This window comes from Theobroma umbraticum, unplaced genomic scaffold (genome assembly GCF_002168275.2).
Source record: "Theobroma umbraticum cultivar Fairchild unplaced genomic scaffold, ASM216827v3 scaffold_147.0, whole genome shotgun sequence".
Classification (NCBI taxonomy): domain Eukaryota; kingdom Viridiplantae; phylum Streptophyta; class Magnoliopsida; order Malvales; family Malvaceae; genus Theobroma; species Theobroma umbraticum.
In genome coordinates, this window is record NW_018397259.1 from 10,053,268 (window position 1) to 10,081,100 (window position 27,833).

The 27,833-nt window shown below is 34.6% G+C and overlaps 4 protein-coding genes across 12 annotated transcripts; 2 read left to right on the forward strand and 2 right to left on the reverse strand.

Moving 5' to 3' along the window:
• Positions 1–3,447: 3,447 nt before the first annotated feature.
• On the forward strand, positions 3,448–5,792 carry LOC110415741 (Tetratricopeptide repeat (TPR)-like superfamily protein). Its single transcript, XM_021427443.1, has 8 exons — positions 3,448–3,786; positions 3,873–3,939; positions 4,032–4,071; positions 4,319–4,451; positions 4,773–4,844; positions 5,006–5,086; positions 5,259–5,320; positions 5,407–5,792. Exons 1-8 carry the CDS (start codon positions 3,505–3,507, stop codon positions 5,471–5,473), a joined length of 804 nt encoding a protein of 267 aa, XP_021283118.1. The 5' UTR covers positions 3,448–3,504; the 3' UTR covers positions 5,474–5,792.
• Positions 5,793–7,304: 1,512 nt separating this feature from the next.
• LOC110415329 (phospholipase D zeta 2) lies at positions 7,305–14,785 on the forward strand. 4 transcript variants are annotated; one of them, XM_089783361.1, is made up of 20 exons: positions 7,305–7,719; positions 8,450–8,551; positions 8,764–8,879; positions 8,974–9,115; positions 9,299–9,466; positions 9,649–9,822; positions 10,256–10,498; positions 10,575–10,691; positions 10,837–10,976; positions 11,074–11,223; positions 11,473–11,629; positions 11,716–12,240; positions 12,477–12,587; positions 12,707–12,853; positions 12,932–13,129; positions 13,211–13,312; positions 13,921–14,076; positions 14,227–14,292; positions 14,387–14,448; positions 14,536–14,785. In XM_089783361.1, exons 1-20 carry the CDS (start codon positions 7,495–7,497, stop codon positions 14,783–14,785), a joined length of 3,351 nt encoding a protein of 1,116 aa, XP_089639487.1. In that variant the 5' UTR covers positions 7,305–7,494. The 4 variants fall into 4 exon arrangements, with proteins under 4 accessions (XP_089639487.1, XP_021282621.1, XP_089639486.1 ...); XM_021426946.2 differs by having other exon boundaries at positions 13,921–14,052; XM_089783360.1 differs by having other exon boundaries at positions 11,716–11,962; positions 12,044–12,240; positions 13,921–14,052; positions 14,387–14,785.
• Positions 14,757–17,223, reverse strand: NFD3 (Ribosomal L18p/L5e family protein). Of its 2 annotated transcripts, XR_002445091.2 has the most exons (3): positions 17,031–17,223; positions 15,232–16,118; positions 14,757–14,894 (listed from the first exon to the last, which is right to left on the reverse strand). XR_002445091.2 is itself a non-coding variant. In XM_021426944.1 (2 exons), the coding sequence occupies exons 1-2, from the start codon at positions 17,146–17,148 to the stop codon at positions 15,376–15,378; spliced, it is 861 nt and encodes a 286-aa protein (XP_021282619.1). In that variant the 5' UTR covers positions 17,149–17,223; the 3' UTR covers positions 15,101–15,375. The 2 variants fall into 2 exon arrangements, 1 of the variants encoding a protein (XP_021282619.1); XM_021426944.1 differs by lacking the exon at positions 14,757–14,894 and having other exon boundaries at positions 15,101–16,118.
• Positions 17,224–18,559: 1,336 nt separating this feature from the next.
• Positions 18,560–22,125, reverse strand: LOC110415290 (Protein phosphatase 2C family protein). Of its 5 annotated transcripts, XM_021426888.1 has the most exons (7): positions 21,884–22,124; positions 20,413–20,725; positions 19,996–20,304; positions 19,688–19,805; positions 19,383–19,606; positions 18,999–19,234; positions 18,560–18,694 (listed from the first exon to the last, which is right to left on the reverse strand). In XM_021426888.1, the coding sequence occupies exons 2-6, from the start codon at positions 20,653–20,655 to the stop codon at positions 19,019–19,021; spliced, it is 1,110 nt and encodes a 369-aa protein (XP_021282563.1). In that variant the 5' UTR covers positions 20,656–20,725; positions 21,884–22,124; the 3' UTR covers positions 18,560–18,694; positions 18,999–19,018. The 5 variants fall into 5 exon arrangements, with proteins under 5 accessions (XP_021282563.1, XP_021282566.1, XP_021282562.1 ...); XM_021426891.2 differs by lacking the exon at positions 18,560–18,694 and having other exon boundaries at positions 18,913–19,234; positions 21,874–22,125; XM_021426887.2 differs by lacking the exon at positions 18,560–18,694 and having other exon boundaries at positions 18,913–19,234; positions 21,884–22,123.
• Positions 22,126–27,833: the final 5,708 nt, after the last annotated feature.

The window sequence follows — 27,833 nt, forward strand, 5'->3', positions numbered from 1 at the left end:
ATTAAACTCCAGAATCAAAACAAGAAGACCCCAGAAGTTGACAGCCTCCTCAAGGAAGGAAGCCTTTGAACTTTGAAGGGATAAGGCTGTATGGGCCAGCTACAAAGCTTAATGACAATTTTTTTATTTCTCAGCCAAAATAAGAATTCTATCGATAATCCGAATTAGATACAATTCCGATGAGAATCAGAAAATTTGAAAAGTCAGGTCTAAGGACCTGCCTGGTAATACAAAAGTTGAAACAGACACGTATTTGACATTGAACACGTCTGGTAATAAAATAGTTAAGAACAAAACATTGGGTGGCACAGCAATTTGCAAGTAATCAATCCAAGGAAAAGGTTTGATCCACTTACAATTCTACCAAATTTTCTGTTAGTAAGAACAAAACAAGGGGTGGCACACAATTTGCAAGTAATCAATCCAAGGAAAAAGTTTAATCCACTTATAATTCTACCAAATCTTTTGGTAACCTGCTCGGTTTATATTGGAAAGAAAAATTTAAAAGTATTAAAATTTTCCAAAGTGACATTTAGATTCTAGAATATACCGATGTTCCGTAATCAATGTAATAAATTTGACTTAATACTGCATCTTATTCCTTGGTAACAAACACTATTGAATATTAAATACTATTAAAACGTAGATAAGAAAGCCTCAAGCTATTATTGCTAGGAACAGGGCCACTTGAAGGTGAATGACCCGCTTAGTACGACAATAAACTTTATTCTAACTCGTGGACAATGTGTTCATGTTTCTTTAGCATTGAAGATCCCTAAGGTAATCGACTAAACTAAGTTATTCTTCTTGTTCCTCACACTTGTTTGAGGAAAAGACAAATCCCAAGTCCCAACAAGTCTATTGATGAGAGAAATTTCTATTCACTCCTTGTCTGAAGATAGAAGATCAAGGGTGGTGGAGATTACTATAGTTTGATTATCTTACAACTATCTAGATACCCAAAATTTCGGTATTTGGTAATATGTTTTATGCTAAAAGGAAAATTAGTCTTTAGTAATAACTTTAATTTTCTTCGAGATCTATGTTTAACAAACTAACAGCGTTAGGTCATGCACCTAATAATTTGATTCGATGATAGACAGATGTATCTCTTTACTCAAAAAAAGTGAATTTAAAATTTTGTGGCTTAATTCAATAAGTTCACTTCATACAATCCATATTTAGACATGCAAAACTTTTGGTATTTGTTGGTTTGTTTTACTCTAAAAGAAAATTAGTACTAATAAAAATTTCTCAAATTGATAATTTTCTTCAACATTTACATCTAAAAAAATTAGAAACATTAAATTGTGTAATCAATAATTTGATTCAATGACAAATGTATTTCCCTACTCAAAAAAAGGATCTGCAAATTTGTGGTTATAATTCAATAAACTCGCTTCCTGCAATCCATATTCAGACATGCAAAACTAATGATTCATAAAGAAAATATCTAACTTCTTTTAAGTAGGTTAGGCGTTGATCACAGGACAAAGCCGGATGTGTGGTGATCTGCCCCAATTAAAGTTCAATTTGTTGGTATGTGCCTTTCATATTTCGTTTCTGAAAGGTCAAAACGTTTCCCCACATTGACAACAAACCATCGAAACATCTTCCTTTTTAGTTAATTTTTTCATCCCAACAATTATCAAGTTTAATATTGTTTTATTGCACTCGAGCATTTAACTCATTAATTAGTGCATGATCTCTTACCTAAAAAGTATAGTTCAAATCTTCCCTCCTTTAATTATTAAAAAAAAAATGAATCTTGTTTTGCTAATTCACCTTAAAAAATTAGAGTTTTGATAATAAAAATAAATATCTTGGATATAATTAGATGATATAATTACTATATATTAAGCTTGCAAAAGCCAAAATCAAAGGGAAAATGTTATCTTTATCATACGGGTCCTTTTTTGTAATAATATGCTATGTTCGATGTTGCATATATAAATTTTAGATAAAATACACTAACGTCTCAAGTTTTAATTATAATTTTATATGAATCTATTAATTTATAAAATAAACGAAATTAATGTCTAAATGTAAAATATTTAAAATTTCTTTTTTCGTTTTTTATTATTTTCTTTTCTCTCTACTCTGCCAGCAAATCTCCCTTCCATTGGCCAACCACCTCGTAACCAAATCAAACCGGATCTCTCCAAGGGAGCACCAATCTCCCTAATGCTCCCTAGATTGTGCTCCTCAGAGAAGCATCGAGATGCATACTCTCTGACAAGATCTAGTCAATGGTAGTGTGTCAGTGAAAGGTATAATAGATTTTTTTTAAAAAAAAATTATAATTTGGTAATTTTAAAAATTAATTAAATATAAATTATTTTTTTAATATTATCACTTTATCAAATAAGTAGAAATATTAATGATTGACTAATGATTAAAATTATGTGTTTAGGGGAGATTTTTTTTTGGAGTGGATTGTTCATTTTTAAAACTAATGAACCTTTATAAAATTATGATTAAAACTTAAATGTGTTAGTAATTTTACTCATAAATTTTTAATTTTTATAGAAATTAAGAATAGCGGTAAGATTAATCTGAAAGATATTCAAATTTGAGGGCATTGCTTGAAATAACTTGGACAACCGTGCATATTTTATACCAATAGAATATATAGATGCAGTCATTTGCCTGACGGCTGATGGCTGCTTCCTAATTGCTCATATCTGGTTCGCTTGGTTCCTTTCTCATTGAGAATTTGAAACAAGAAATTAAATATATGTATATCAATTGAACCTGACTTTTTATTTTCGACTCTCTATGCAAATTTTGTGGAAAGCACTGCTTAATTTCTGCACTGCAATCTTGGGTTAATTCTGCAATTTTGGATTTATCGTAAGGGAATTTTATGTGTTACGGTTAGATTTTAATATTTATAAGATAGTAGTTTCACAAAATGATTATGATATTTTTATCTAGAAACATTTTTTTATTCTATTCTGACTCATACAAAGTTAATATTAAGAGAAAATTGATATTAGCTATTCAAAAAGTAAAGGAAATGGTCATTCTATCCTTAAAAAATGAACTAAATACGAGAAGGATTATTCACTCGGAACAACGATCGAATACAATAACCATTCCACCAAACTAAATATGCTGTGAAAGTTTGAGGTAAATAAGAGTAAATTTCAGGGAAGCAAAACGTGCTATTACAGCCAATAATGAATAAGAGCCGAAGTCCAAGCAACCTTTTTGCATGAAAATTAGCCCAAGATCCTTAACTCCCAGACTCTGAGGTCCCTTTTTGCATGAAAGAAAACCCAAGATCCTTAACCCCAAAGTCCAAGGTCCCTTTTGCATGAAAACTAGCCCAAGATTCTTAACCAATTTTTTGGATACGTAGACCAAAAACCTGGTTAGCATTTGCTGGTAATTGGTTCTTTTAACCTTCCGTTGCCTTTTGGCGCCTTATCTGTCCATCTTGGTTGAAAGTTTCTTGCACTAGCCGCAAATCTTCAATCTTTTCTTCTTCTTTCGACATCCATGGCTTTAACTCAACACTTAAAACCCACCATTTCCTTATCCTTCTCTTCCTTTCATCGCCACTCTTCTTTCTCTCCCTTTTTTCCACTCAATTTCCAGACCAAACCATTGTTTTACAGCTCAAGAGTCCATAATCTCCGACCCCCATCTCTCAGTCTCACGTCCTCCAGAAGATTGTTCCTTCTCCCTTCAGTTTCTGGAGTCTGGGATGCTTTGACTGGCAATAACAATGCGAGGGAAGCTGTAATGGCCATAAGACGTGGAATGCTACTGTTCAGACAGGTAAAAAACATGTTTTCTTCTTTCAGTTTCATTTGATTCTTCGTTTTTGTTTCTGTTATTTATGAATTTTTTTTTATTCTTGTTAGGGTGATGTGTCAGGTTCTTTAGCGGAGTTTGACAAGGCAATTGAGTTGGATCCTCGACAAAAGGCATGTAAGTTCCCAACATAAGATTCAAGATTGTCCCTTTTTTTGTCATTTAATAATGCCTGTTATTTTATTTTTTTATTACAATGTCCATGATAGATCTTTGGCAAAGGGGGCTTTCATTGTACTATCTTGAGAGGTACTAGTTCTATCTTTCTGCATTTTCCTTTGCTCTGCTTATGCTAATCATTGTATAGAAAAGGAATGAAATTTCACAAATTTTGATCTTTTTTATGCTTAATAGAGCTTGATTTTATGTTTTATGTTTTGATTTTGTTTGTTCTTCTCATTTTTCTTGGACCAAAGTAAAAGGGGGAAATACTTGTTGTGTTCAGTATTTGGTATAAATTGTGAAGAGATTGAGGTGGGGTTTTGGTTCTCTTTAGGTATGAAGAAGGTGCAGAGCAGTTTAGATTAGATGTTGCACAGAACCCAAATGATACTGAGGAATCAATATGGTGCTTTCTATGTGAAGCTCAATTATATGGAGTAGATGGTGCAAGGCAAAGCTTTTTGGAGGTACGTGCGTATAGAATACATAAGGCTAATAAGGTAGTAAGTAAGCCTTATGACGAATGAGCTTTTGAACGTTTAAAAAACTATGTATCACCTCATCATTCACCACTCAGAGTATCCAACACTAGAGCACAGCATCATAGTCGTGATGAGTTTAGATGAGCTGTTGTTGTACTGATTGCAAAAAGTGATAGCTACATTGTGTTTAAGGTTGAGGGAATAGTACGTGTGTGCGTGTTTATATATAAGTGAACCTTATACTGATCCACATTTTAAATGGATAGACCAGTGCAAGTAGTGTAATTGATTATTGTCTAAATGCAGGTTCGCAGAGATCCAAGACCTGTCATGCGAGAAGCTTATAACATGTTTAAAGATGGAGGTGATCCAGAAAAGGTATTGATTAAGTTGACAACTTCAAATTTGCTTGTTGCCATGCTTTGTACCCCCTTTTCTCGCTTTCTCTCCCTTTCTGTACTAATTTCAAAACAAGTAACCAAAGTAACATTTGCTTTTATTTCCAAATTTCTAACTAAACAATTAATTTTGCTATGTAGCTCGTTGCTGCATTCTCCAATGGCCAGGAGAATGAGTATTTCTATGCTTCTTTATATGCTGGGCTTTACTATGAATCTCAGGTTTGTTCTGATCCTTCAATTTGCTATCTTTAGAAAGTGTCTGTAATACTTGGTAAATGCTAATGACCCATGAACATGTTTGATGTTTCAAGCAAGACTGATTATCACGTTTTCATTGCTTACAAATTGTTCGTATTCTTGGAATTGTTGATTACTGCTTTTCACCTTGCAGAAGAAACCAGATGCAGCCAAAGTTCACATGCTTTCAGCATGTCAGTCTCCTTATGGACAAAGGTTTGAACTGAGAATATGTTCCCATTTCTGGCCACTGCAACTAATAGTCATATAACATTGTTACACATTGCCCAATTTTATTTCAGGTCTGATGATTATATGGCTTCCCTTGCCAAGGTTCACTGTCTTTGTCGAAATTGGAGCCCTGAGTGAAATACTTTGCTCAAGCTTCGTGAAAATGAATATAAATGTTGGTTTCAGGGAAAAAAAAATTATTAGATCACCATAAACGACACATCAATGAGGTAAGGTGAGCTGGATTCTGATATAATATGTGAATAACAAAAGCTGTATCATACATTTCAATATTTTATATTCTCAGTATGCACTGTTCTTGCCTATTTAATTAGGAGTACTGAAGAAGACAATCTGCAAAGCATTGTAAATGATTTAACCCAGGTTACATTGCTGCAATTCAGTGTTGCATAGTGATTTATTAAATTCTGACTCGTGCAGAATCAATACATCAATACAAAACCTCTACTTCTTTGCGCTTTTTTCTCTGTTGTCTGTTTCAGCTTCCATTTTGAAACTCTGGCTACCACTACAATCAAAAGAACCGGACACAAAGTTTCTCTGTAAACTATGATATTGCTATATTTCTGTAGGAAAATCATGTGCTTCAGCTGTTAATGATTTTTCATTTGAACAGAGAAACTTATCTGTCATAAAAATTTGATAAAAAATGCTTCAGATCAGTCTTAACACCAACTAAATGTCATTGTCTAATCCTTATCACATCATCCCACTCTATCCAAAGATACAAAGCTTTGATTTATTGAAAGATTTTAACAGCAGGCAGTTGAAAAACAACTTCTGCATAGAATTGAGAATTGAGCTTTCATATCAAGAAGCAACGAGAGGGTGCCTCAATTTTCTCTCTGAAATGGACTGATCGTCATTTGTTCATGAAGGTTAGACAAGAGTCAGTGTCAGTACTGCTAGGAATCATCCAAGTTTGTGAGCAATGGATGGTTGACATTTAAAAAAAGACAAGCTTCGGAGCCGGTTCACAGTGACCAATTAGTTCTCAAGGTAACCCATGGCAGTTTATGTCCTTCACTTTATAAAATTTATCTTAAACCACAACTCTAGGGAATTTCAACTTTGGCCTCATCCGAAATGAGCTGCTTGATAATTCCGTAAACAGGTAACAACTAGCCGTGGCTTCAGGTTTGTTTTTTGGGATGGTATGGAACACAGCAGCCTTGCCCCTTAGGGTGGCTTTTACCTTGCACAGTAAATATGAGATTCATAAATCTCTTATGTACGGTAAGATAGAATCAAATGATTTAGCCGTACAGGACAAAATACTTATGATTAGCATTAATTTTTTTTTTCTTTTCTCTTTTCCTGGAATGGAACACGGAATCAACTTAAAAAATACTTCGCAGATGCTGCCAATCATTATTGTTTTTTTTTCCTGGGTTAAAATAAGACGAGTTTTAAGCATATGGGGATCTCAAACATATGCCCTTTCAGCATATTCTCCTGTGGCACCACAAAAAGAGAAGGATATTCTTTAGAAGCGATACTGCCACAGCATATGCCGTGCTAAGCTGCAGTTTTGAACTTAGGGATAAAATGTCATGATATCAGAGTCCAATTTGACTAAATTACCTGCTGCTTCATTCTCTCAACATGGGCTATGAAAGAATCTTTGATTCACGGGACGAGACCAACATTCAATCTAAAGCCGTAATGGGATTTCTTTTAACATCACTCTAATGATGAATTCTACCGAAATCCGTCTTATAAGATGCTGTTCAAACGAATTTGCTTAGCGGATAAAATAAGTAAAAGGAATTTTAGTTTCTCTTTGTGGCCAGGAAAATCAGTCAAATCTCCATGCAACTGGGTTTAAAACATGACACATGGCTAGCAAACCTGTTGTCATCTGACGTGTCGCCGGCTCATCTCATCTGACCAAAAGAATTCCATGCAATCTCAAGTCATGATAGCACCACTTTCTTCTCTTCCCGGTAAATATAACCTTCAAAGTCTGGTAATATTAACTGAAAGGAAACTGCATAAACTATTGCTCTTTTCTTTCTGCAAGTTTTCTTTCCACAAGCAAAGAAAGCTTTGGCTTCTTCTTTTTATAGCAAGTGTCAGAAGGACATGCCAACACGAATTCTTGCAGGTTTTGTTGGGATTTCGGCAAGGAGTTTTCCATGTCTTCAGAGAGACTCATTGCAGGTGATGCTATGCGGTCTGACGAGACAATGCATAATCCAACAGCGGCCTTGCCATGGTCTAGTTCTTTCAGACAATGCGGCCAAAAGTATTCGATTTTCGAAGAACTTCCCAAGGCAATGATTGTATCTGTTTCCAGGCCTGATACAGGAGACATGAGTCCCATGCTTCTGTCTTACACCATTGAAGTTCAATACAAACAGGCACTCCCTCTCTCTTCTTTTCTCTCTTTTTGTCTATGTAAGAGTTTTTCTCAATAGACTGCTATCCTTTTTTCACACTAAGGAACTGGGGTTGGCCCTTCTGCAACAATAAGATAGTTGACTGTTAATGGAAAAGAGACGCAACCTCAAGGCAAATAATCTACTCTTTTCAGAAAATTTTAGTGTTTCCCCTCTTCTCATCCAATTCAGTTAGGGAGTTTGATCTGCAAATTATTAATTATTAGGGCTCCATACCCTGATTTTACCATATCTTTGCAAATGTAATGAGATTTTATTGTTGAGAAGGCTAATTGTCCTCTAGGAGACAAGGCCTAAACTCGAACAATCTGTCATATTTGAACATATCTTATAAAGATTATATTTGAATATTTGGGCAACAATTCTTTTTCCTTTTTATATATGTTAGAGAGGTGCAACAGAAACTTATATCAAGTTGGTTTCGCATTGCCCTCTTCATTTGCTTAAATTTCCAACGTACATTAAGATAGATGGAGCATGAATTTGGAAATATCTTAGCCTAAAATGCAGTTTTATTAGATCCTGAATCCGAATGCCGTTTGTGTTAATCAGAAGCGTTCTGTTATTATATTACTAGAATTCCAGCTTTTGATTCAGTTATCTAAACTTATATTGAGAGTTTTGGCAGTAGCCTTTCAAAGCAGAATTACAACTGGAATATGTACATATTGACTCAATTTCTTTTTAACAGTTCAAATGGCAATTGCTGAAGAAGGCTTCGCAAGTTCTCCATCTACACTTCGCATTGAAGAAACGTGCCATAATCGAGGAGTTTCACGAAAAACAGGAACAGGTTTTTCCATTTCCCTTGCAGTTATGCTATTTCTGTAGTTGTAGGCTTGTCCAGTTTAACACTTCCAACTTAGCTCATCCGGGAACTTTACATTCTAGTTGAAAGAATTTAAATTCACCATGAGGATGTATTCTATGATGATCTCTGCTCTTCTTTCTGTTTTCAATTCATACAACTTACTTCTAGTTTATCAATGCATTCTTATTTCAAAGGTTAAAGAATGGCTTCAAAGCTTAGGAATAGTTGACCAGGTAGCAGTAGTGCAAGATGATGATGAACCTGATGATGGAGCCCTTCCTTTACATCACGAAGGAAGTTCGAGAAACAGGTGACTACATACTGTTCTGTCTGGGTTTTGCTTTATAAAGAGAGCCCTCGTCTACCATTGCTATTCTAGTTCTAACAGTTTGGTCCTTGTTCAGAAATGTTCCATCTATTGCTGCTTTGCCTATACTTCGTCCAACACTAGGAGGGCAGCAAATCGTTTCTGACAAAGCCAAAGTGGCAATGCAAGGTTATTTGAATCATTTCCTGGGAAACATGGATATAGTAAATTCTAGAGAGGTGAGCATAAAATCTTGTTCTGAGTTAATATTTGATTCTCTTATTCTGTAACCTGGACTGTTGGACCATTCATTTGACAATAGGCTAGCAATAGGCAATCTTTTCAGCATCTTACAGTTTTCTTTCCTCAATGTTCCTCTAGTTATACCCAGATTATTGTAACTGGGTGGTTTCAAATTTCAGGTCTGCAAATTTTTGGAGGTCTCTAAATTGTCATTTTCATGGGAATATGGTCCAAAGTTAAAAGAAGGGTATGTTATGGTGAAGCATCTATCACAAGTCTCTGGAGATGATGATATTGGATGTTTTCCGTGCCAGTGGTTTAGTTTCTGGAATAACAGTTGGAAAAAGGTAGTTAAATCTCCTATCTGTGGATTTAAGTTTACCAATTGTTTATTGGTTTCTTGCAATATAAATTGAAGCCATATCTTGTTGTCTTTATGCACCTCGCTTGATTATGTTCAGGAATAATTAAGCAGTCCGAACTACACCTAATGACAGCAGATTAGTTATCTCCTTGTTTCTGCATGTAGGTGTGGGCAGTTCTAAAACCAGGGTTCTTGGCATTGCTTGAAGATCCTTTTGACACAAAACTCTTAGACATAGTTTTTTTCGATGTCCTACCAACCTCAAATGAAGATGTGAAGTCCCGGGTGTATTTAGCAGACCAGATAAAGGAACGTAATCCTTTGTTCTATGCATTTAAGGTGAGCTATTTTTTTCATTCTGTTGAAAATAATCCTTCTTGTTGAATGCAGAATATTGATGTGTCCCAAATGTAAATGTGGTAACCAGTCATGGTCTAATCACAGAAGGGAATGCAACTACATTATGCAGTCTTGCAGTAGCCTGAGAAATCTATAACATGTTATATGTAGTGCATGCCTTTGAGTCATATCAGGCACCATCATTCTGTTCTAAGCTCAAATCGCGGCAGAGAGACTCTTCTCAGAAATTTAATATTTGCAATGAAAAGGCATTTTTAGTTTATTTTCATGATTGTTCAATTCCAGCATTCTTCAGCATACTCATTTACCCGCATTGCTTGGCCTTGTAGTTGTGATAGAATCAAGTTTTTTTCTATAAAACATTTAACTAGAAGTTTTTCTTATTCAAGTCTAATGATGGAAATGTGGAAAGGTCTCTCGTGGAAGTCGGAGCATAAATTTTAGAGTTACAAGTAATGGCAAAGCCAAAGAATGGGTTGCTGCAATTAACTATGCAGGCATAGGGGCCCCTGAGGGCTGGTGTTATCCTCACCGCTTTGGTTCCTTTGCTCCTCCAAGAGGTTTGAATGAAGATGGGAGTCAAGCTCAATGGTTTATTGATGGTAAAGCTGCTTTTGAAGCAATAGCTTCTTCAATAGAGAAGGCAAAATCAGAGGTTCATATCTTCCTTTGCCAACACATGAAACAATTTTTGTATTTGTCATCAATGATTGAATTTTTTTTATATGCAGATATTCATAACTGGCTGGTGGCTCTGCCCAGAGCTGTACCTGAGACGCCCTTTTCAAAGTAATTCTTCCTCTAGGCTTGATGACCTACTAGAAGCAAAAGCCAAGCAAGGAGTTCAGGTGCAAATATTTCAACTTCTGCATTGCCATTCGTGATAATTTGCTCTTGTTCTCCTCTAGGGTCTCCTTTACAATCTATCATTATCATATGCCCACAATCATTCCGATTGCTCCTTTTCTATATTAACTAGAATCAGCAATGCAGATTTACATTCTTCTCTACAAGGAGGTTTCTATTGCTTTGAAAATCAACAGTTTGTACAGCAAGAAATTGCTTCGTAACATTCATGAGAATGTGAGGGTGCTGCGCTATCCTGACCATTTGTCAACAGGCATATATTTATGGTATGCAGTTTAGAGAAAAAATTCAGTCCACATTTCTGATAAAAATGCCAATGATCTGCACTTATTGTGATTATTGTTTTGCTATGGTTAAATGCAGGTCCCATCATGAGAAACTTGTTATTGTGGATTACCAGATATGCTTTATTGGAGGTCTAGATTTGTGCTTTGGACGCTATGACACAGTTGAACATAGAGTGGGAGATTGCCCTCCCATTACATGGCCTGGAAAGGACTACTACAATCCCAGGTGTGTTTCTTTCATACTCCTGGAAAAATCATTTCAAAAGACTTAAAAGGAATCAAGTATGCACCTTCAGAATGAATGAATTATGAGGAACAATTTGCAAGAACTAGCTTTGCATGCTGATGATTATAGAAAATATACATTAATAAAAAATTGTATGCAATGAATCTGTCAACATATCAAGTTGAAAGAAATGGTAGGCCACTTCAGAAATTTTGGACATGAGTTGCTTTCTTTGATGGTTCTGTTTAGAGAATCTGAACCTAACTCTTGGGAGGAATCAATGAAAGATGAACTCGAAAGAGGAAAATATCCCCGTATGCCATGGCACGATGTCCACTGTGCTCTATGGGGACCGCCATGTCGTGATGTTGCTAGGCACTTTGTGCAACGTTGGAACCATGCCAAGGTTAGTCTCCTTCATTTCAGACAGCACATTTTTCTCATCTCTGCCAAAGTATATTTTTCTGAAACAGATGAGCTTTTTCTTTCCAGAGAAATAAAGCTCCACATGAGCAAACAATTCCACTACTAATGCCTCAACACCACATGGTCCTCCCTCATTACATGGGAAATAGAGAGATTGACATTGATAGTAAGGGAGAAGACCATCCAATAGACCTCAGCAGACAGGATTCCTTTTCTTCACGGTCACCTTTTGAAGATATCCCACTGCTTTTGCCCCAGGAATCTGATGGACTTGTTGTTTCTAATGGAGACCGGAAGTTAAATGGTCTGCTCAGTAAGCATGATCCTTTATCTCTAGAACATGGAGATCATGGTAGCTCTTTATATTCCCACAATTCTGAAGTTGACTCCTTAGGTTCAGACACACAAATTAAAGTTACTGCAGATGACCACCATTCCATGGATCCTCGAAGTAACCTGGAATCAAATGAAATGCCACAATCAGACATGGAAGTTTCAGATGAATGGTGGGAAACTACTGTGAATGATAATAATGATGCTTCTGCCGATGAATATGGAGAAACTGGCCCTCGCACAGCATGTCATTGTCAGGTTAGCTTTACCTGTGAACGCAAATCGACTGTACTTAGATTAATGACGTTCCATGATTGTGCTGTCATACTTGAATCCGTGCACAGACTTACGCTACAGCTTAGTTTAGCACATCCAATTGTTTTAGAGAACTATGACCATGTTCAAAACGCATTCATCATCCCTCAATGTTAGGCTTCTTAGACTCCTTCATACTTCATTAGCGTACACATTTCTTAACCAGATGAAACTTGCAGGTTATCAGAAGTGTCAGCCAGTGGTCTGCCGGAACCAGTCAAACTGAAGATAGTATTCATAGTGCTTATTGTTCCCTGATTGAGAAAGCAGAACATTTTATTTACATTGAGGTAACATAAGTTGCAGTAGCATCTTCACCCACAGTTAAAAATTCAAGGCCAAGGATAAAATGATTTATCTGTACTTCTTATACTTACCCGTGCTGTTTCTATTGGTTGCTTGCTTGTAGAATCAATTTTTTATATCAGGTCTTGCAGAAGATGAGATTATACAGAACCGTGTCCTGGAAGCATTGTACCAGAGGATTCTGCGTGCATACAAAGAACAGAAATGTTTTCGGGTTGTTGTAGTCATACCACTCTTACCAGGTTTCCAGGTAGAATTCTTTGTATTAGATCCTGAGTTCTAGTTTCAACTCTTAAGATGCTTAGCCTTTTCTTTCTTGGTGAGACAGGGAGGTTTGGATGACACTGGAGCAGCAACTGTTAGAGCCTTGGTTCACTGGCAGTATCGAACAATTTCCAGAGAGAAAACTTCAATATTGCATAATCTGAACGCAAAACTTGGCCATAAAACATGGGATTACATTTCCTTTTATGGTCTGAGATCATATGGTAGACTTTCTGATGGTGGTCCTGCTGCTACCAGTCAGGTATTTCCATCAGGATATAACTCCGATTTTGATTCGTAACCTGTTAATTCATTGAACAAATTCTCATTGTTGATCATACAGATTTACGTGCATAGCAAGTTGATGATTATAGATGATCGTATTGCTTTGATTGGTTCATCTAATATTAACGATAGGAGTTTGCTCGGATCAAGAGACTCTGAGGTACCTTTTTGCATTTCTTTTGATCTTTGAGCATTCTTGTAACATAAATGTTCCAAATGGGAATGGTTACTTAACCCAATATTTAGGAGTTCCTCATCACTTGAAATAGGCCATCAAGTAAAAACTGCTAGTTTTCAAGCATATGTTAGTCACCAGAAGCATAGAGGAAACTATATCTTAGTGTGAATATTGAGGATAATTGTAAGAACTGCATATGCATAAACATTTTATTGCCTCATTACTATACGAGAGAATTACTTGAGTAGTGTCAAGTTAAGCCTTTTAGAGCAAGTAAGTAGAATATTTCAATCTCATATCAGATAAGTAGCAAAATCTTAAAAACTTATAAGTATGAATACTGCATATCCCAATAAATTAATGTTTTGAAAAGAGAATCACAAAACAATGCTTCCTCTGAAATGGGTTATGAGGGATCGCACTAAGCTCATATTTGCTCACCATATTCTCAAATGTGTGGACAAAATCGTATGCAGCTCTTTGATTAGAGTTTTACACGTAATCTAACATGATTGCCTTCATTAGATAACAAAGTCTCCGGACTTTTGTAGAGAAGTTCATCCTGTAATTGACAATGATTGCTGTTTCAGATTGGAGTAGTCATTGAAGACAAGGAATTTCTTGAATCAACTATGAATGGTGAGCCTTGGAAGGCTGGAAAGTTTGCTCATAGCCTGCGGTGCTCACTGTGGTCTGAGCACCTTGGCCTTCATCAAAGAGAGGTCAGTTCAACGATCGATATTAACATTGACCATTCTTCTCTTTCCTTTTTTTTTTTTGTTCCATGTGTTCATGGTTCTCAACATTCTTTTGGTTCATGGGTATCTTCATCAATGAACCAGTGAAATAATGGTTAGAATAATGCATAATCCATTAAATGCTCGTACTTTCTTCAGATCAGTAAGATCAGTGATCCTGTGTTGGAACAAAATTACCGGCAACTATGGCTAGCAACTGCAGAGGTAAGATACTGGTAGGCAAGGTTGCAGGGTGGGGTGCTTAGCCTACTTTTGCTGTGAACTTAACTAATGTTGCATTGCTATAAAAACCTGGCAGGCCAATAGCACAATCTTCCAAGATGTCTTTGCTTGCATCCCCAATGATGTTATGCACTCCAGGTACACTCCTGCAGGGAGATCCTCTCTTTTTTGTTCTATAATCAGAATCCTTTCTTTCTCATATGATCAGTTTCCTGTCAAACACAGAGCTGCTCTGAGACAAGACATGGCCACTTGGAAGGAGAAACTTGGGCACACCACCATTGATTTAGGTGTAGCCCCTGAGAAGCTAGAAACCAAAGAGAATGGAGTGGATGAAACCGAAGATACCAGGAAGAGACTGAAATTGATTAAGGGACATCTTGTTTTATTCCCTTTGAAGTTCATGTGTCAAGAAGATTTGAGACCAGTATTTAATGAGAGTGAGTTTTATGCATCTCCTCAAGTGTTTCATTAAGAATATCATATGGAGCAGCGGCAATACCACACTCACAGATCCTGACTGAAGAAAACGACGAATGGAGTATTGATTACTAGAATACCATAGATACCTCTCTGTGCATAATCTGTACATAATAGGAAAAGAAAATTGCAATTTTTTCAGCTGATTGATTCTCTACAAAGGGCATGATCGACACTCTTTTTTTTTCCGATTTAAATGTAGAAAATGTAGCCTGTACTAATCTTGAAACAGAAAAGGTTCAGCAAAATAAGATCGCAAACAAGACATATAAAGAACATTAACTCTTCCACGTATAAAGAAGATTTAACCTTTCTGTAAGATAAGAGTGAGAATGAAATCTCATTAACTACTTCCTCAAATCTGATGACAAACAAGCAGTGTATCAGACACAAATAAAGCAAAAGTCAGAAAGAATTGAAAGGAACTGATAATAAACTAACCAAGAAAGATTCAAGGGAGCTGATAAAACAGAGTATCATCCCCACATCAGCCAACATGCTATCACCTCTTGCGAAAAAAAATTTGCCACCTCTTCTGGCAAGCCCTAGATAAAAAGGTACGGTCCCCTAGTCAAAGCAAGGCAGTTAAACTCGTCTTTTCTTAGGAAGCCGGCATCCATTATGTGGACGTCTAGTGGTGTCCTCAATGTGTACAACAGGATTATCTGACCGAGAATTACTAAAGCCCTCACGAAAGCTGAGGATTGCTTGCCTTTTCTTCTTAAAATGAGTAAAACCTTTCACTCTTACCACAACTGATTTAATCCCCATATTTCTTGCCAGCCGCCCCACATGTTCTGCTGTTGCTTCAGCAGCATACCGAGACACTTTTGCGCCCCCTTTTAGCTCAGACAAATGTCCAGATGAGGCTCCACATTTCTTATTTCCATTTGAATCTGTCACAGTGACAAAGGTATTGTTGCGCATAAGCTTTACATGCACAAAATCAGCATCTTGCTCAAAATTTTTGTATCGAGGAAATTGAGAACCCCCAAAGATGCTCTTTCCATCTTCATCTAGTACTTTCCTCACAAAGTTCATGGACTTGAAATCCCTCCCTGTCTCAAAATCCATCTGATGTGAAGGATCCCTCCCTGTCTCAGAATTCCTCTGATATGAAGGATCCCTCCCTGTCTCAAAATTCCTCTGATATGAAGGATCCCTTCCTGTCTCAAAATTCCTCTGATATGAAGGATGCCTAAAACTCCGGAAACCCGAAGCATATAGAGCAGAGACATTATTGTTCACACTCTGTTGATCCAAATTCATCTCCGGATTTCCAACATTCTCAGAAAATTGTGCACCCGCACTGAAACTCTTTAAACAACCTATAAAATAAAATCAGTTAGGCCAATGGGAAAAAGACTATTGAAAAATATTTTCAACAAATAAGTTATTTAGCCCAATATTATACTTAGCGTACAAACAACATCCACAAATCAATTCATCACAAGTTTATTTATAGTCAAAGTTGCTCAACTTAGTCTTATAAGTATATCCAATGGAGGTTCAAAACAAACAATGAAAAGGTTTTTCACTTTATATTTCATTCACCACCCAATATGAAACAAAATAAATGAATCCACACAAATCAAGCTAGAAACTGCTACTTAATGTTTAGGGAACACAATACATAATGCCACAATTTTGATCAATTCTGTCAACTAATAAACTACGCATTACTAAAAACTCCTCAAGCCGCGACCTTCTTCTATTCGACACCAACAAATAACAAGAAAGTATAACCAACCACCTAGAATCTAAAAAAAAAAACTACTCAAATGACCCTACATTTAGTTAATACAATAAATTCTATTCCTTTAAAGCAACACTTACCTAGGTGAAATAAAAAATTTAAAAATAGACAAAACAAGCAGATGGGTTGACAAGAATCAAAACATAATCTTTTTGCACTTAAAGTCAGTTCGGGTTCCTAGCATTTCTTTGGGAATTTCACAATCTTGTTACAAACAATTAAATTCATAACAACTGGTTAGCTCATTGCTACTTCATATTCTGTCCGCCAACAGTTTGCAAAACTACTCAATGAAAGTTCCAAACTTTGCAGAAGCTTAGCTTCTAACTTTTAACCAATGATTTAATTTCCAAGATTGAGCAGAAAATCAAGACCTAAAAACGATCAAATAATTGTAACATTTCTCATTTTTTATGCGATCAAAATGAGAATGAAAAAGGGAAAAAAAAAAAAAGGAGGGGTTGGGGGTAGGGAGGGAACTTGCCTAGAAAACCAGAGCGGTTGGAGGAAGCTTGAGAGACCCAGTTGAAGCTGCTAAAGCGTTGAAGCAAAGCTGAAGTAGAGAAAAGCCGAGCTTGTCGAATTGAAGACGAACGGTACATCTTTTTCTTCTCTGGGTTTTTCCCTTCGGTTTCAGATTTTGCTCAGTAAAGATCAAATCTTTGATCGATAAACAACCAAAAAGTATGAGAAAAAGAAAATGCTGGGGTTTTGCGGCCTATCTTAGGATGAACCTCAAACGAAGCCCAACCCGATTACCTTATTTTTGGGCCAGATGATCCAAGAGACCTTCTTTTATATCTTATTTTTATCCAGGACCCGACCCGAGGCCCAACCCAAACAAAACTTTGGCAATACAAAAAAAAATATTTATTTATATTTACACTTTTTTTCTGAAAAATTTAAATTTTAATATAAAATACATCAAAATCAACTTCGTAAAAACTAAATATAAATAAATATTTAGAATGGGAAGAAATACTAGTTTCAGATTATTTGTTCCATAGGACTAGGAGTTGATTTTCTTAGATTTTTTTTTTTTGTTAAGTTAGCCATGGGCGTTTAAGTGGGTCGGTAACATTTTCAATCCAAGTGGATCTTGCAATCATTTGATCTTGTTCTGTCTTTGTCATTTCTGCACCATGGCCATGCATAATTGGATGAGGAGCCAAAAATGTTCCCACCATGAATCTTGTAATCATTATATAAGTATTCTAATTAAATCTTTTAATTTTTTTATGAAAAAGTAAGTAAAATATTATTAGATAATAATTATTTAAATTCGTTTCCTAATTGTGAAAGTTTGTGAAAGCGAAAAGGATATTGATTTATATAATTAGTCAATTAATCTGCACATAAATTAACTTCACGGCTTGTGATAAACATAGTTAACATGATTATTTTATTAATGGAATTCTAATTTAAAGTAAGAAAATGATTTTTAAAATAGAATCCTTGTTGCTTTACCACAAAGGAAGAAAAGGATCCACTCTTTCTCATTATTTTATTACTAATATGATTTGTAGCAATCAAAACAAAGTAAATAAAGTTCAATATCCCTTGATGTTTGATTATTTAATAAGTATTTTTATGTTTGTGATTGTGGACAGTATCAAGAGAAATACAAGATGTCACAATCTCAAAGAAGAATCGTGAATTGCATATTTAACTATGTACTAGAGTAAAATTGATTATTCAAGTATTTAATGTCAGACAAAATTATAAACTCTAATGAATTAAAATAAATAATATTTTATAGATTAATATGGATCATGAAATAAAGTAATTCGATCCCTTCCTCCCCTTTTCGGGCACTCCTTAGGGAAAACACGAGGAGGGTAATTCCCATGAAGATTAATGTAGCTGAACATGGTTGAAGCAGCACAATCAGTTGTTAGGTTCATTAATGTAGAGTCTCCTCCACGCTCTTGACTGTGCAGGTTAACCAAAACCGCCCCTTTGCTTCAGATATTTCAGACAAAGACCTGTAGCATTCCTTTTCTGAGATGGTAACCCTTATGTTGAGTTGAGGAACATTGCATGTTAATTATTATGCATATGGTGACAAATTGACAACCAGGATTTGGTCACTTTGGTCTTCTAATCATGTCTGAGTTTTCACCAATTTACTGCAGTGTTTAGTGAAGCCTGGAGTGGACCAAAGATAAAAGGACAGCTGAGAGGTTGTACGATGTATAATGTCCAGTAGCATAGAGTTAAATGTACAGTTCTGCCCTTGGTTCAATCATTATTAACTACATAGGGGTAATATCAGGCAAAAGCAAAGAAGTTTTGTTATGGATGAGACTGGACTAGTTAGCTCGAATCAATCATTTCCATGGACTAAGTAAATAGAACAAGATATGTGAATGAAAGTGGACATTTTTTTATCAATTGCATTGAACTAAGAAATACAATATTTGATCGATAGGTACTTTTAGGAGCAATTTACCTCGCTCATTTACATTAGTACTATTTTGAAGTTGTAACAAGATTAGCTTCAGGCTGAGATACAGCAGATGAGTGGAAGAAGAGGCAGATGGCTGAAATATCATCCATTGCAATACCCTTCCTCTTCTTTTTCCAAGCATGGGCAGCACACTCGACCAGGCATTTAGCTGCCTTCGCCTTGTCGGGTGTTGAAGATACAATTTGGACTGCTTCCTGATTGGAAATAACATCCCATACCTGCAGGGACAGAAGCATAAAAAATTTGTTAGCCTAGTCTAAGCACTTCACCTTTCTTCATTTCAACTTAAGTAACGAGATTTGATCACATATCAAGAATTTGTCATAGTATTCAACTTTTCTTCAAAGTCTTAGTAGACATGCATACCCCATCAGTTGCAAGCACAACAAATTGGTCTCTGCTGGTTATACGTCTCTGTGTGACTTCAGGAACGGAAATAAGTCCATACTCCTTTATGCAGTAATCCCCAAAAGCTCTAGACATTGCCAGTCCCGGTGACTCCTCATGGGGCAGCCAAACCCTGTGCACACCTGGCTCATCACGCAAACAGAACACCCGCCCTTTGCACTGAATTATCCGCTCAGCCTCCTCTGCAAGCAAGATCAACCAAAAACATAAGAATTCTTGATGGTTTGCTATTTCATTTGAGGAGAGTTTGACAGAGTACTCACGAGGTAAATTGGGTTTGAAATCAACAGTAAGCTGAATGGGAATCAAGTCTCCATCATCTGAAGTTGTTGCCAAAACAGCCCGAGAATCACCGATATTGGCTACATACATGAGGTCACCCTGCCCAATATAAATGGGAAATTATTCTCACTAGCAGTGCAAAGATCAAGTACAAGTAAATATCCCAATGCACATCCACCTGCTAAGCAATTAGCCTGAATTCCACATAGAAGGCAGGGCAGTTTTCCAGTAATACTAACTTCACCTTTTTACACATCTATACATTACCAGAAGTAAAAGCTCCAGTTACCTGTCTGACAATTGTCAAGGCAGTTGTTCCACTGTAGAAGGAATCAATCTTCCGACACTGTTGGAGCTCCTGATCAACAGCAGCACAAGTCTTTAGATAAGAATGCTTCCATATATCGAATCTCTGATGCTTTTTATCTGATTCCAAATCGATGTCCGGGTCAAGGGATGTCTGAGCTAGAGTCTCTTGCCAATGGCAAAGCAAGGACGAAGGCATTGATTCGCGGACCTTTTTCGCTACAAAATGACCCCATGGACCATGGCCATCAAATATCCCACAAAATAGCATGTCTGCTTGACATCCAAATTCCTATTTCCAGTAAGAAGAAGCCATATTTAATCAACCAGAAACCAAAAGAGAAAAAAGGAACTAGATTGCCAAGGCCGTTAATCTACCAAGTAAAAATTATTGTCATACCTCCCATACAAATGCGCAATCCTGGTTCACTCCTTTTCTGCCCCTCTTGGAAAAAACTGAGGCTAAATTGTTGGAACCGTCAACATTTACAAAACCAGAAGACCTCAAAATCAGGTCATTCTTCTTTGCATCCTTTGCCATTGCCTCAGCAGCTTCTCTTCCATCATCATTCTCTGAATTTTTCCCTCTTCTAATAGGAAACGACCTTGCTAATCCATTGAACATGGAGGAAAAATGCCTCATTGCCTCTAGAATTCAATACCCACTACCTCAAAAAAAACAAAATGATGTTTCCTTGTTGTAGATCCAAAACCTGCCCATTGGAAACAAATAAATAGTCACATAAACTTCAAATCGTGAAAGACTGACAAGCAAAGGAAATAGTATAAAATTGTCAAGGAAGGAAGCTTTCTACATAATTTTTTTGTTCCGTTCAAATTCTTGCTTCAGAAACAGTAGAAGGTTAAAGCATATTGAATCTGAGTGATACTGTTAGCCAAGAAAAGACATGATCTGACTCAGAAAGGTAGGAATCTAACAATTTAAAAACACAAAAAACAAGGACCTGTGAATCTGAAAGACAAAACAGAGAATATTCATTATGATAGGGAATTCCAATATCCCTCCATCTAGAATTTTGAAGGAGGAGCTAAACAAGTACTACTAGTAAATAGATAAAAGCCCTCCACACCATAGACTTAGCTGGCTATCCCATCAACTGGTCTGTTTGGTTGCTGAGAAAAGAAAATGGGAAAAAGGGAAAACTGAAATTGCAATCTTTTTAGCATGTTGAAGGACTTGGCAAGTGGCGACTTGAAAGTGAAAAAGGAAATCTAGAGTTCGCTAGAACTTCAAGGTAGTTGGTATTTCCCTTTATAGTAATGGCAAAAAATTAAAAGGAAATACAGAGTTCGGGTTTCCTTAGCTCATGATCTTTTCTTCCATTCACTCGGGACCCTTTGGTTTGCTTTACCAGAAAATCAAAGAAAAGGCCAGAAGTATATCTTAAAAAAAACAACAGCAACAAAACTTAATGTGCAAAGTTAGTTTCTGCTTTTAGTTAAGATAGGTAAGGAAATGAAAAGTAACAGAACTTTCTCATGAGACCCAAGAAACTATAAATCTCAAGTTGTATAAGATCAATAAAGATTATCCATTAAGGTGAATCAAAATTTGATCTTGAAGAACAAAAAAATCCAAACTTTTAGCAAGATTTGATTTTTTTTTCTCTCTCACTCTCTTTTCTTTTTAAAAAAAAAGACAGGTCCTTTTAGTATCAAATCTACTCCAAACTAAACTAAAACAAAAACACAATAACCAATCTTTCTTGTCTTCCCCTCTGTTTCCTTCCACTGTCTCTGCAACGAAACAAGCCACTCCAACCAAGAAAAGAAAAAAGAAAAAAGAAAAAAACCACACCAAGACCGAACCAAAAAGAAACAAAAGCAACAAGAAGAAGACCATGTTAGACCTCAACAACCGGTTTGCCGGGAAGCTGATGCAAGCAGCCGGAATGTGACGACGTGATCCTCACAAGAAGGGCTGACAAACTCAGATAGAGAAGATGGAGATGGATCAGAAAAACAATCCATGGGGAAAAGAAAAGGAAGTACTTTTCTTTGTTTTCTTTGTTTTCTTCTGGTTCTCTTAGCTCTTTTTTACCTGTGGAGAAGAAAACAAAGAAAGAAGCAAGGTTGTACATGTATCATTAACATGCAAACAACAAAACCAAACTACAACAGTTCTTTTGCTTTTCAAACATTTTGCACACCAAAACCAACTTTTTTGCCTTGGCCTTTTTGGTTAAACCTTTACACGTTTCTTACTATATTTAAACAAGTTTAGTTAATTTTTTATGATTTTTTTCTCATATACGGTTTGAATGTGTTTTCTACAAATCCAGTTCATGATTTGTTGTATAAAATTTCCATGTTAGCATGGATTATTAGGAAAAGAAAATGAGAATTTGTTGATTCAAATTGGGGGGTTGTGTCCCATTGGTTGAATCAAGGGGGGGTCAACTTTGGTTAGCCAAAAATGGGCATGACTTCTTGCTTTTAGGTTATCAAAAATTGGGTTATTCATTTATTGTTCAATTAATAGACTTAATTTTAAGTTAATTGCATTAACAAGTTTTTAAATATGTTCTGGAACTTAGCTAATTGGTATGAAATTATGAGCTATATTATATAGACACACAATTTTCAATATTTTTATCATTATTAAAAATTTATTTTGCTCCCATAATAGCAATCAAAAGCAGCATTTTAAACATGTACTCCATCCCCAACAGTGTGCTTGGAATTTGATTAAGATATTCCAAAATCCCAAATTATTGGTAACATCCAGATATTTTTATATAATTAACATAAAAAAAATAAAAAACTTTGTTTCGTGCTCTAGACTAAAATAAAATGATTTTCATGAAACAGATAAGCATGCCATCCTACTATTTTTTGAACAGTTCAATGACTTTTTGTTGTCCCAATACAGATTTGATTAAAAATATATTCAAAAAATGGAATATTTATAGAAATAACAATATAATTATTTGAATATTAATGTACTCTTCTTTTTAGCAAATAACCAAAGTTTTGCCAAGAATTCTATGCCGTACACATGGCTAATTATTAGCCAGCAGCTTCTTTCATAGACCGAGAACACCACCCAAATTCTTTCCTGTTTCCAAATCATTAAGTAATCATTATGATTAATTTATTTTATATTAACCATTAATTAAACAAATCATGAACAAGAAGTGGTATAGCGAGAAAATTAATTTTTGTATAAAGATGTGCATCATGTATGACTATTTAAAATAATTAAAATTTGGTCCAAGAAGATGGAGATAATTTAATTTTTCGAATTTACGTCATTTGTGATACATACATCAAAAGATAAAAAAAAAAAGACCTTTTTAAATAATTCAGTGAAAAAAATAAATGGTACCTAAATATTATTTATAATTATGATAATTTACCATATATTTTTGACAACTTGTGTTATTTTAGTGAAAAAGTAAAGGAATAATAATTTTTTTTTTCTTGTGAATTTTGATATTCATGGTCGGCCAGCTCCTGACCCAGGACTTGGTTTAGGTGACCTGTGAATGAGGCTATCTTTGATGTAGACTCTTTAGTCAACGTGCCCCAAACAAAGGACCAATCTTGGGGATATTGTCAAAGAACACTGTTTGCTTAAATTGAATCTGATAACATATTTGCAACATACTAGGATCTTTCCTTTTCTCTGTTATTAAACCGTGTTGGAAAAATGCAGTTAATTAATAGTATTATATAAGTATATGGTTCATATTACTTCATACAGTTTTAACAGTTTTTGCATTGAAACATTTGATTCAATGACAAGTGTAGGTATTTTTTGTTATGAAAGTTTGGTTCGAATGCTTTCTTCTCCCAAATATACATGATGCATGTGTTTGGACAAGGAATTTTTTTGCCATAAAAAGGCTAAAAGGTTGCTTGGCTACTTGCTAGTAGAGTAGGCTATGGAGCAACTACATGGGGTTGAAGATATTGCATTGGAAACTGCCTGACAAGTTGCAGAAATGGGGACCAAGCTTTTAGGTCTGTGTATGGATTCTTAAACCTTGTTGAAAAGATGAACCTAGTTGATAGAATGATTTAATTTTATGTTTTATATTAATTCATTGAATTTTATAATGGTACTTATACCCATTACTTAATTGCATGATGCAGGAATTTGAACAAGGATATAAAAAGGTTAACAGGTTGCTTTGCTAACTTGCTAGTGGAGAGAGGTTGTGGAGCAACTGCATGCTGTAAGATTTGCTTAAGATACTTGAGTTGCACAAGTAATGGAATTGCGGCAATGGGGGGACCAAGCTCTTTGACCTGAGCATGGGTTTTGGGATGGGAACAAAAGCTGGTGCAGGTTTTAGATGTTTGCATTTTGTCTGATGCTTAAAGGGTTGGTGATGGCAGGGTTGCGCATGGGATTACATAATATTCGTTTAGTCTTCTAGTTTCTATGATTACATCATTACACGAACCATTAGCAGGGGCGGAGCCTCCTTATGGGATGAGGGACCCCCAAAATTTAAAAAATATATATATAAAAATTTATTATTTATTATATAATTTTTTTAATAAATTTTTATTATATAAATTCCTATAAACCATCAACCATTAATCATATTCGTTTTCTTTGTTTTTATTCTATCATATATGAATTCTATCTTCTACTTGTCATATTCATCTTTTTTATATTATGTGAATTTTATTTTTTATAATTTTAATATTTAAAAATAAATAAATTATTATATAATTTTTAAATATAAATTACAGCTTTTCATTGTTATTTAAAATTTCATCAATACATCATTTTTAATTCAAAATAATCAATGCATTTTAGCATGTATGTTGTTGCAAATTTTAAGTAACAAAGATATACATATAAATTAATAAAATAAAATAATTGTATTTCTTTCAAAATAAATTTATTTATTTTATATTTTTAATGGCTCTCAAAATAATTTTTTATTTAATTAGTTTTATTCTTCAAACTGTTTGATAAAATTAAAATAATTATGGTTAATATATTACTAATTAAGCCCAATAAATAAATTATAAACTAATATGTTAAGCCTATCAAATTTTTTAAAAAAATAAAAGTGAGTCTACTAATACAAACTCATTAAATTTTAATATAAATCTAAGTCTATCATAATATATTATATATTAACAATCTAACATAGTATCCTATCATAACATATCATATCTTAATAGTTCAACTCAATAACCCAATATGTTAATTAGCAATTTAAGAGGTAAATAGAAAATAAGAAAAGTGTCAAAACAAAGAGATAATTTATTTGAATTTGAAAAATTATTTTCTCTTCCATGTTTATGCGCAAAGATTGAAAGAGACTCTTTTTATAGTTTCATTCAGTTATATATATAAATGATACCATTATTACTGTTAATGTTTTTTTTTTTGTATGTCCAATACCTTTTGAATTTTATTTAATTTTTTAAATAATTGATAATTAAATTATATATAAAATTCTCTTTAATTATTTAATGTTTCTTTTTGTTTAACCCACTTTTTAAAAATGCTCTAACTCCACCCTTGATTCTAAGATATTGAATAAAAAAAAAGGAATTAATTTTCTCTGGGTTTTCATTTTTTCTTATGACAAAATGAGAAAGAAGCAACCCAAACTCACACTATCCATGATCATGCAAGTGTCTTTTTTCCCTCGTTTAGTTCATTTCTAGGATGAGAAAGAGGAAATTAATGCCGATCCTGCTATAGCAAATATTAAAACAAGAAGGCAGACTTTTCGTCTGATTGAATTGATAATTTCAGGGTCAAAACAATTAAATTCTCATGAAACAGGTGGTGGTTGGGTGGCATTGAAATTCTAGAGGGAGAAGTTTAATCTAAGGGAACACTTGTTTTTGGCAAGAATACGAGTCTGTTTATATTCTGAATATGCGTGTGTTGAGCAATTATTGTTCTTTTTTCAACGTGTAACACTCACGTTTATAAATTTTTAAAAATTTTTCTATATACTTAACATGAGATTGAAAATATCGTATTTATTTCCTCTTCAACACTTACCCTGATACAAGTACTCACTCCTAACGTGTCTCAATATTTCCTAAACCTACATGGACAAAATCAATGACATTACGATACTGAAAAATGGACCCATCAAAGGTAAAATTCAGGTATCTCTATGTGGAAGCCCTTTGAATAAAGACGTGCGGAAACAATCCATGAACAGATCCCGTGCTGATTTTCTTGCATTTTTGCATCTAATTCAGTCAAGCAAAGGTTCAACTTTTTCTCTTTTTTCTTGTTTTTCTAATAAGTTTTTCAATCTTCCATGCACTTTTTCATGAACCCAATCATGCAATCTCAATATTTAATAATATTAGGTTGTTTTAATTACTTCCCATTTGGCTAGTGGCAGGAGGAAACAAATAACAGGTAGACCATCCCATGAAAGAATTCATAGAAAAAATAATCATCTAAATCTTGCAAATTGGATCTAAGGTAGGATATCATAGAATAAGAAAATGAAGGGGAAGGAGACTTGACCTTTACCTAAAACCACGGGCGTAACATAATTACAAATGCATATATCAAACCTATACACGTAGATTGATATTATATTAATCATATGTATATATATGAAACCTAAAGCATGAAAAATTAATGTTTTATTCAAAGAAATAAATTCATATTTTTTATAGTCGAATATCTGATGCATAGTAATAAATGTACATATTTTTTATTTAAAAATAATAATCAAATCTTTCTTTTTTATAAAGAAAAAATCTCCGTTGCCAAAAAAAAAAAAAAAAAATGTAAATATCAGTTATCAATGATGATAGTTTAAGCATGTACATTACCGACCAAGAAAGAAGATTAGGCATGTAAAAAACGTGTACATATCTTTTGTGAACAAAGATCAGGGCTCAAGATGACTCACAGAAAAATCCTACCAGCATCCTAGGTATAAGACACAGACAAAAGTCTCTGTCCAGTAAAATTTGAGGTCAAGGAAGGGGAACAAGTGTGTGGAGATGAGAGAAAGGCATGGTTTGTTAAGGCTACGACCCATACCCAACTAGCTAGAATGTGATGGCTTTGGGATGTTCATGTCGGTAACATGCACTTATCCATCATGGAGTTTTTGTGACTAGTACCCAACTTTTTCTTCAAACTTCACATCATGGTTTTTTTCCAAGGAGTATATGCATTTTCCACAAATATGTCCTTGAATTTGAATTTGAGTTTGACATTAATTAAAACTGTGTTAAATTTAATGATATTTAAGGAAAAAAAGAGTTTAAACCTTAAACGACTCTAAATCCTAAATTTTAAATTATAAATTTAAAATTTAAAATCATCAAAAAATCTGAAATTGCTTGTAATTTGGACTTTAGTGCGTGTTAGTACGTAACATCTCGAAATTATTTGATATACAAGGAGATGATGTAAATGTTAAAATTATGTTGGATGTGTGATGTCTTTAAAAGCAAATAATGATTGACATTGCACCCTTTGAAAATTTGCACCACTCATAATATATTCCAAAATAAGAACATTATAGTTTCTTCTAGTAGTGTTGATTTAAAGATGAGCAGCCGAAGAATTTTCAATGAATTTGATGTTTTAACCTTATTGGGTTTTGAATCATGCTAGAGAAGATATTGGAACGAAAACTTGTACCATCCATCCCTTGGATTATAGACATCATTATTAGAAGCTACACATTTAGGAACTTCATAGTTTTAAATTCTAAAAGCAATCATAATTATGGGATGATGGACGCACATTAACCATATTTTTTTTCCTTTTTTATATAAAAATTTAAATAAAAAATTTGATTTTGATTGTTTTATATTAAAATTTGAGACGGACAA

Coding starts and splice junctions, on each gene's coding strand:
- LOC110415741 (XM_021427443.1), top strand. CDS start 3,505: ATGGCTTTAACTCAACACTTAAAACCCACCATTTCCTTATCCTTCTCT. Junction 3,787..3,872: donor GAATGCTACTGTTCAGACAG/GTAAAAAACATG, acceptor TATTCTTGTTAG/GGTGATGTGTCAGGTTCTTT. Junction 3,940..4,031: donor GGATCCTCGACAAAAGGCAT/GTAAGTTCCCAA, acceptor TGTCCATGATAG/ATCTTTGGCAAAGGGGGCTT.
- LOC110415329 (XM_021426947.2), top strand. CDS start 7,495: ATGTCTTCAGAGAGACTCATTGCAGGTGATGCTATGCGGTCTGACGAG. Junction 9,823..10,255: donor CTTTGTTCTATGCATTTAAG/GTGAGCTATTTT, acceptor AAATGTGGAAAG/GTCTCTCGTGGAAGTCGGAG. Junction 13,130..13,210: donor GTCCTGCTGCTACCAGTCAG/GTATTTCCATCA, acceptor TTGATCATACAG/ATTTACGTGCATAGCAAGTT.
- NFD3 (XM_021426944.1), bottom strand. CDS start 17,148: ATGTACCGTTCGTCTTCAATTCGACAAGCTCGGCTTTTCTCTACTTCA. Junction 16,119..17,030: donor CAACCGCTCTGGTTTTCTAG/GCAAGTTCCCTC, acceptor TTTATTTTATAG/GTTGTTTAAAGAGTTTCAGT.
- LOC110415290 (XM_021426888.1), bottom strand. CDS start 20,655: ATGAGGCATTTTTCCTCCATGTTCAATGGATTAGCAAGGTCGTTTCCT. Junction 20,305..20,412: donor ATTGCGCATTTGTATGGGAG/GTATGACAATAA, acceptor TACTGGAAATAG/GAATTTGGATGTCAAGCAGA. Junction 19,607..19,687: donor TTTCAAACCCAATTTACCTC/GTGAGTACTCTG, acceptor TCTTGCTTGCAG/AGGAGGCTGAGCGGATAATT.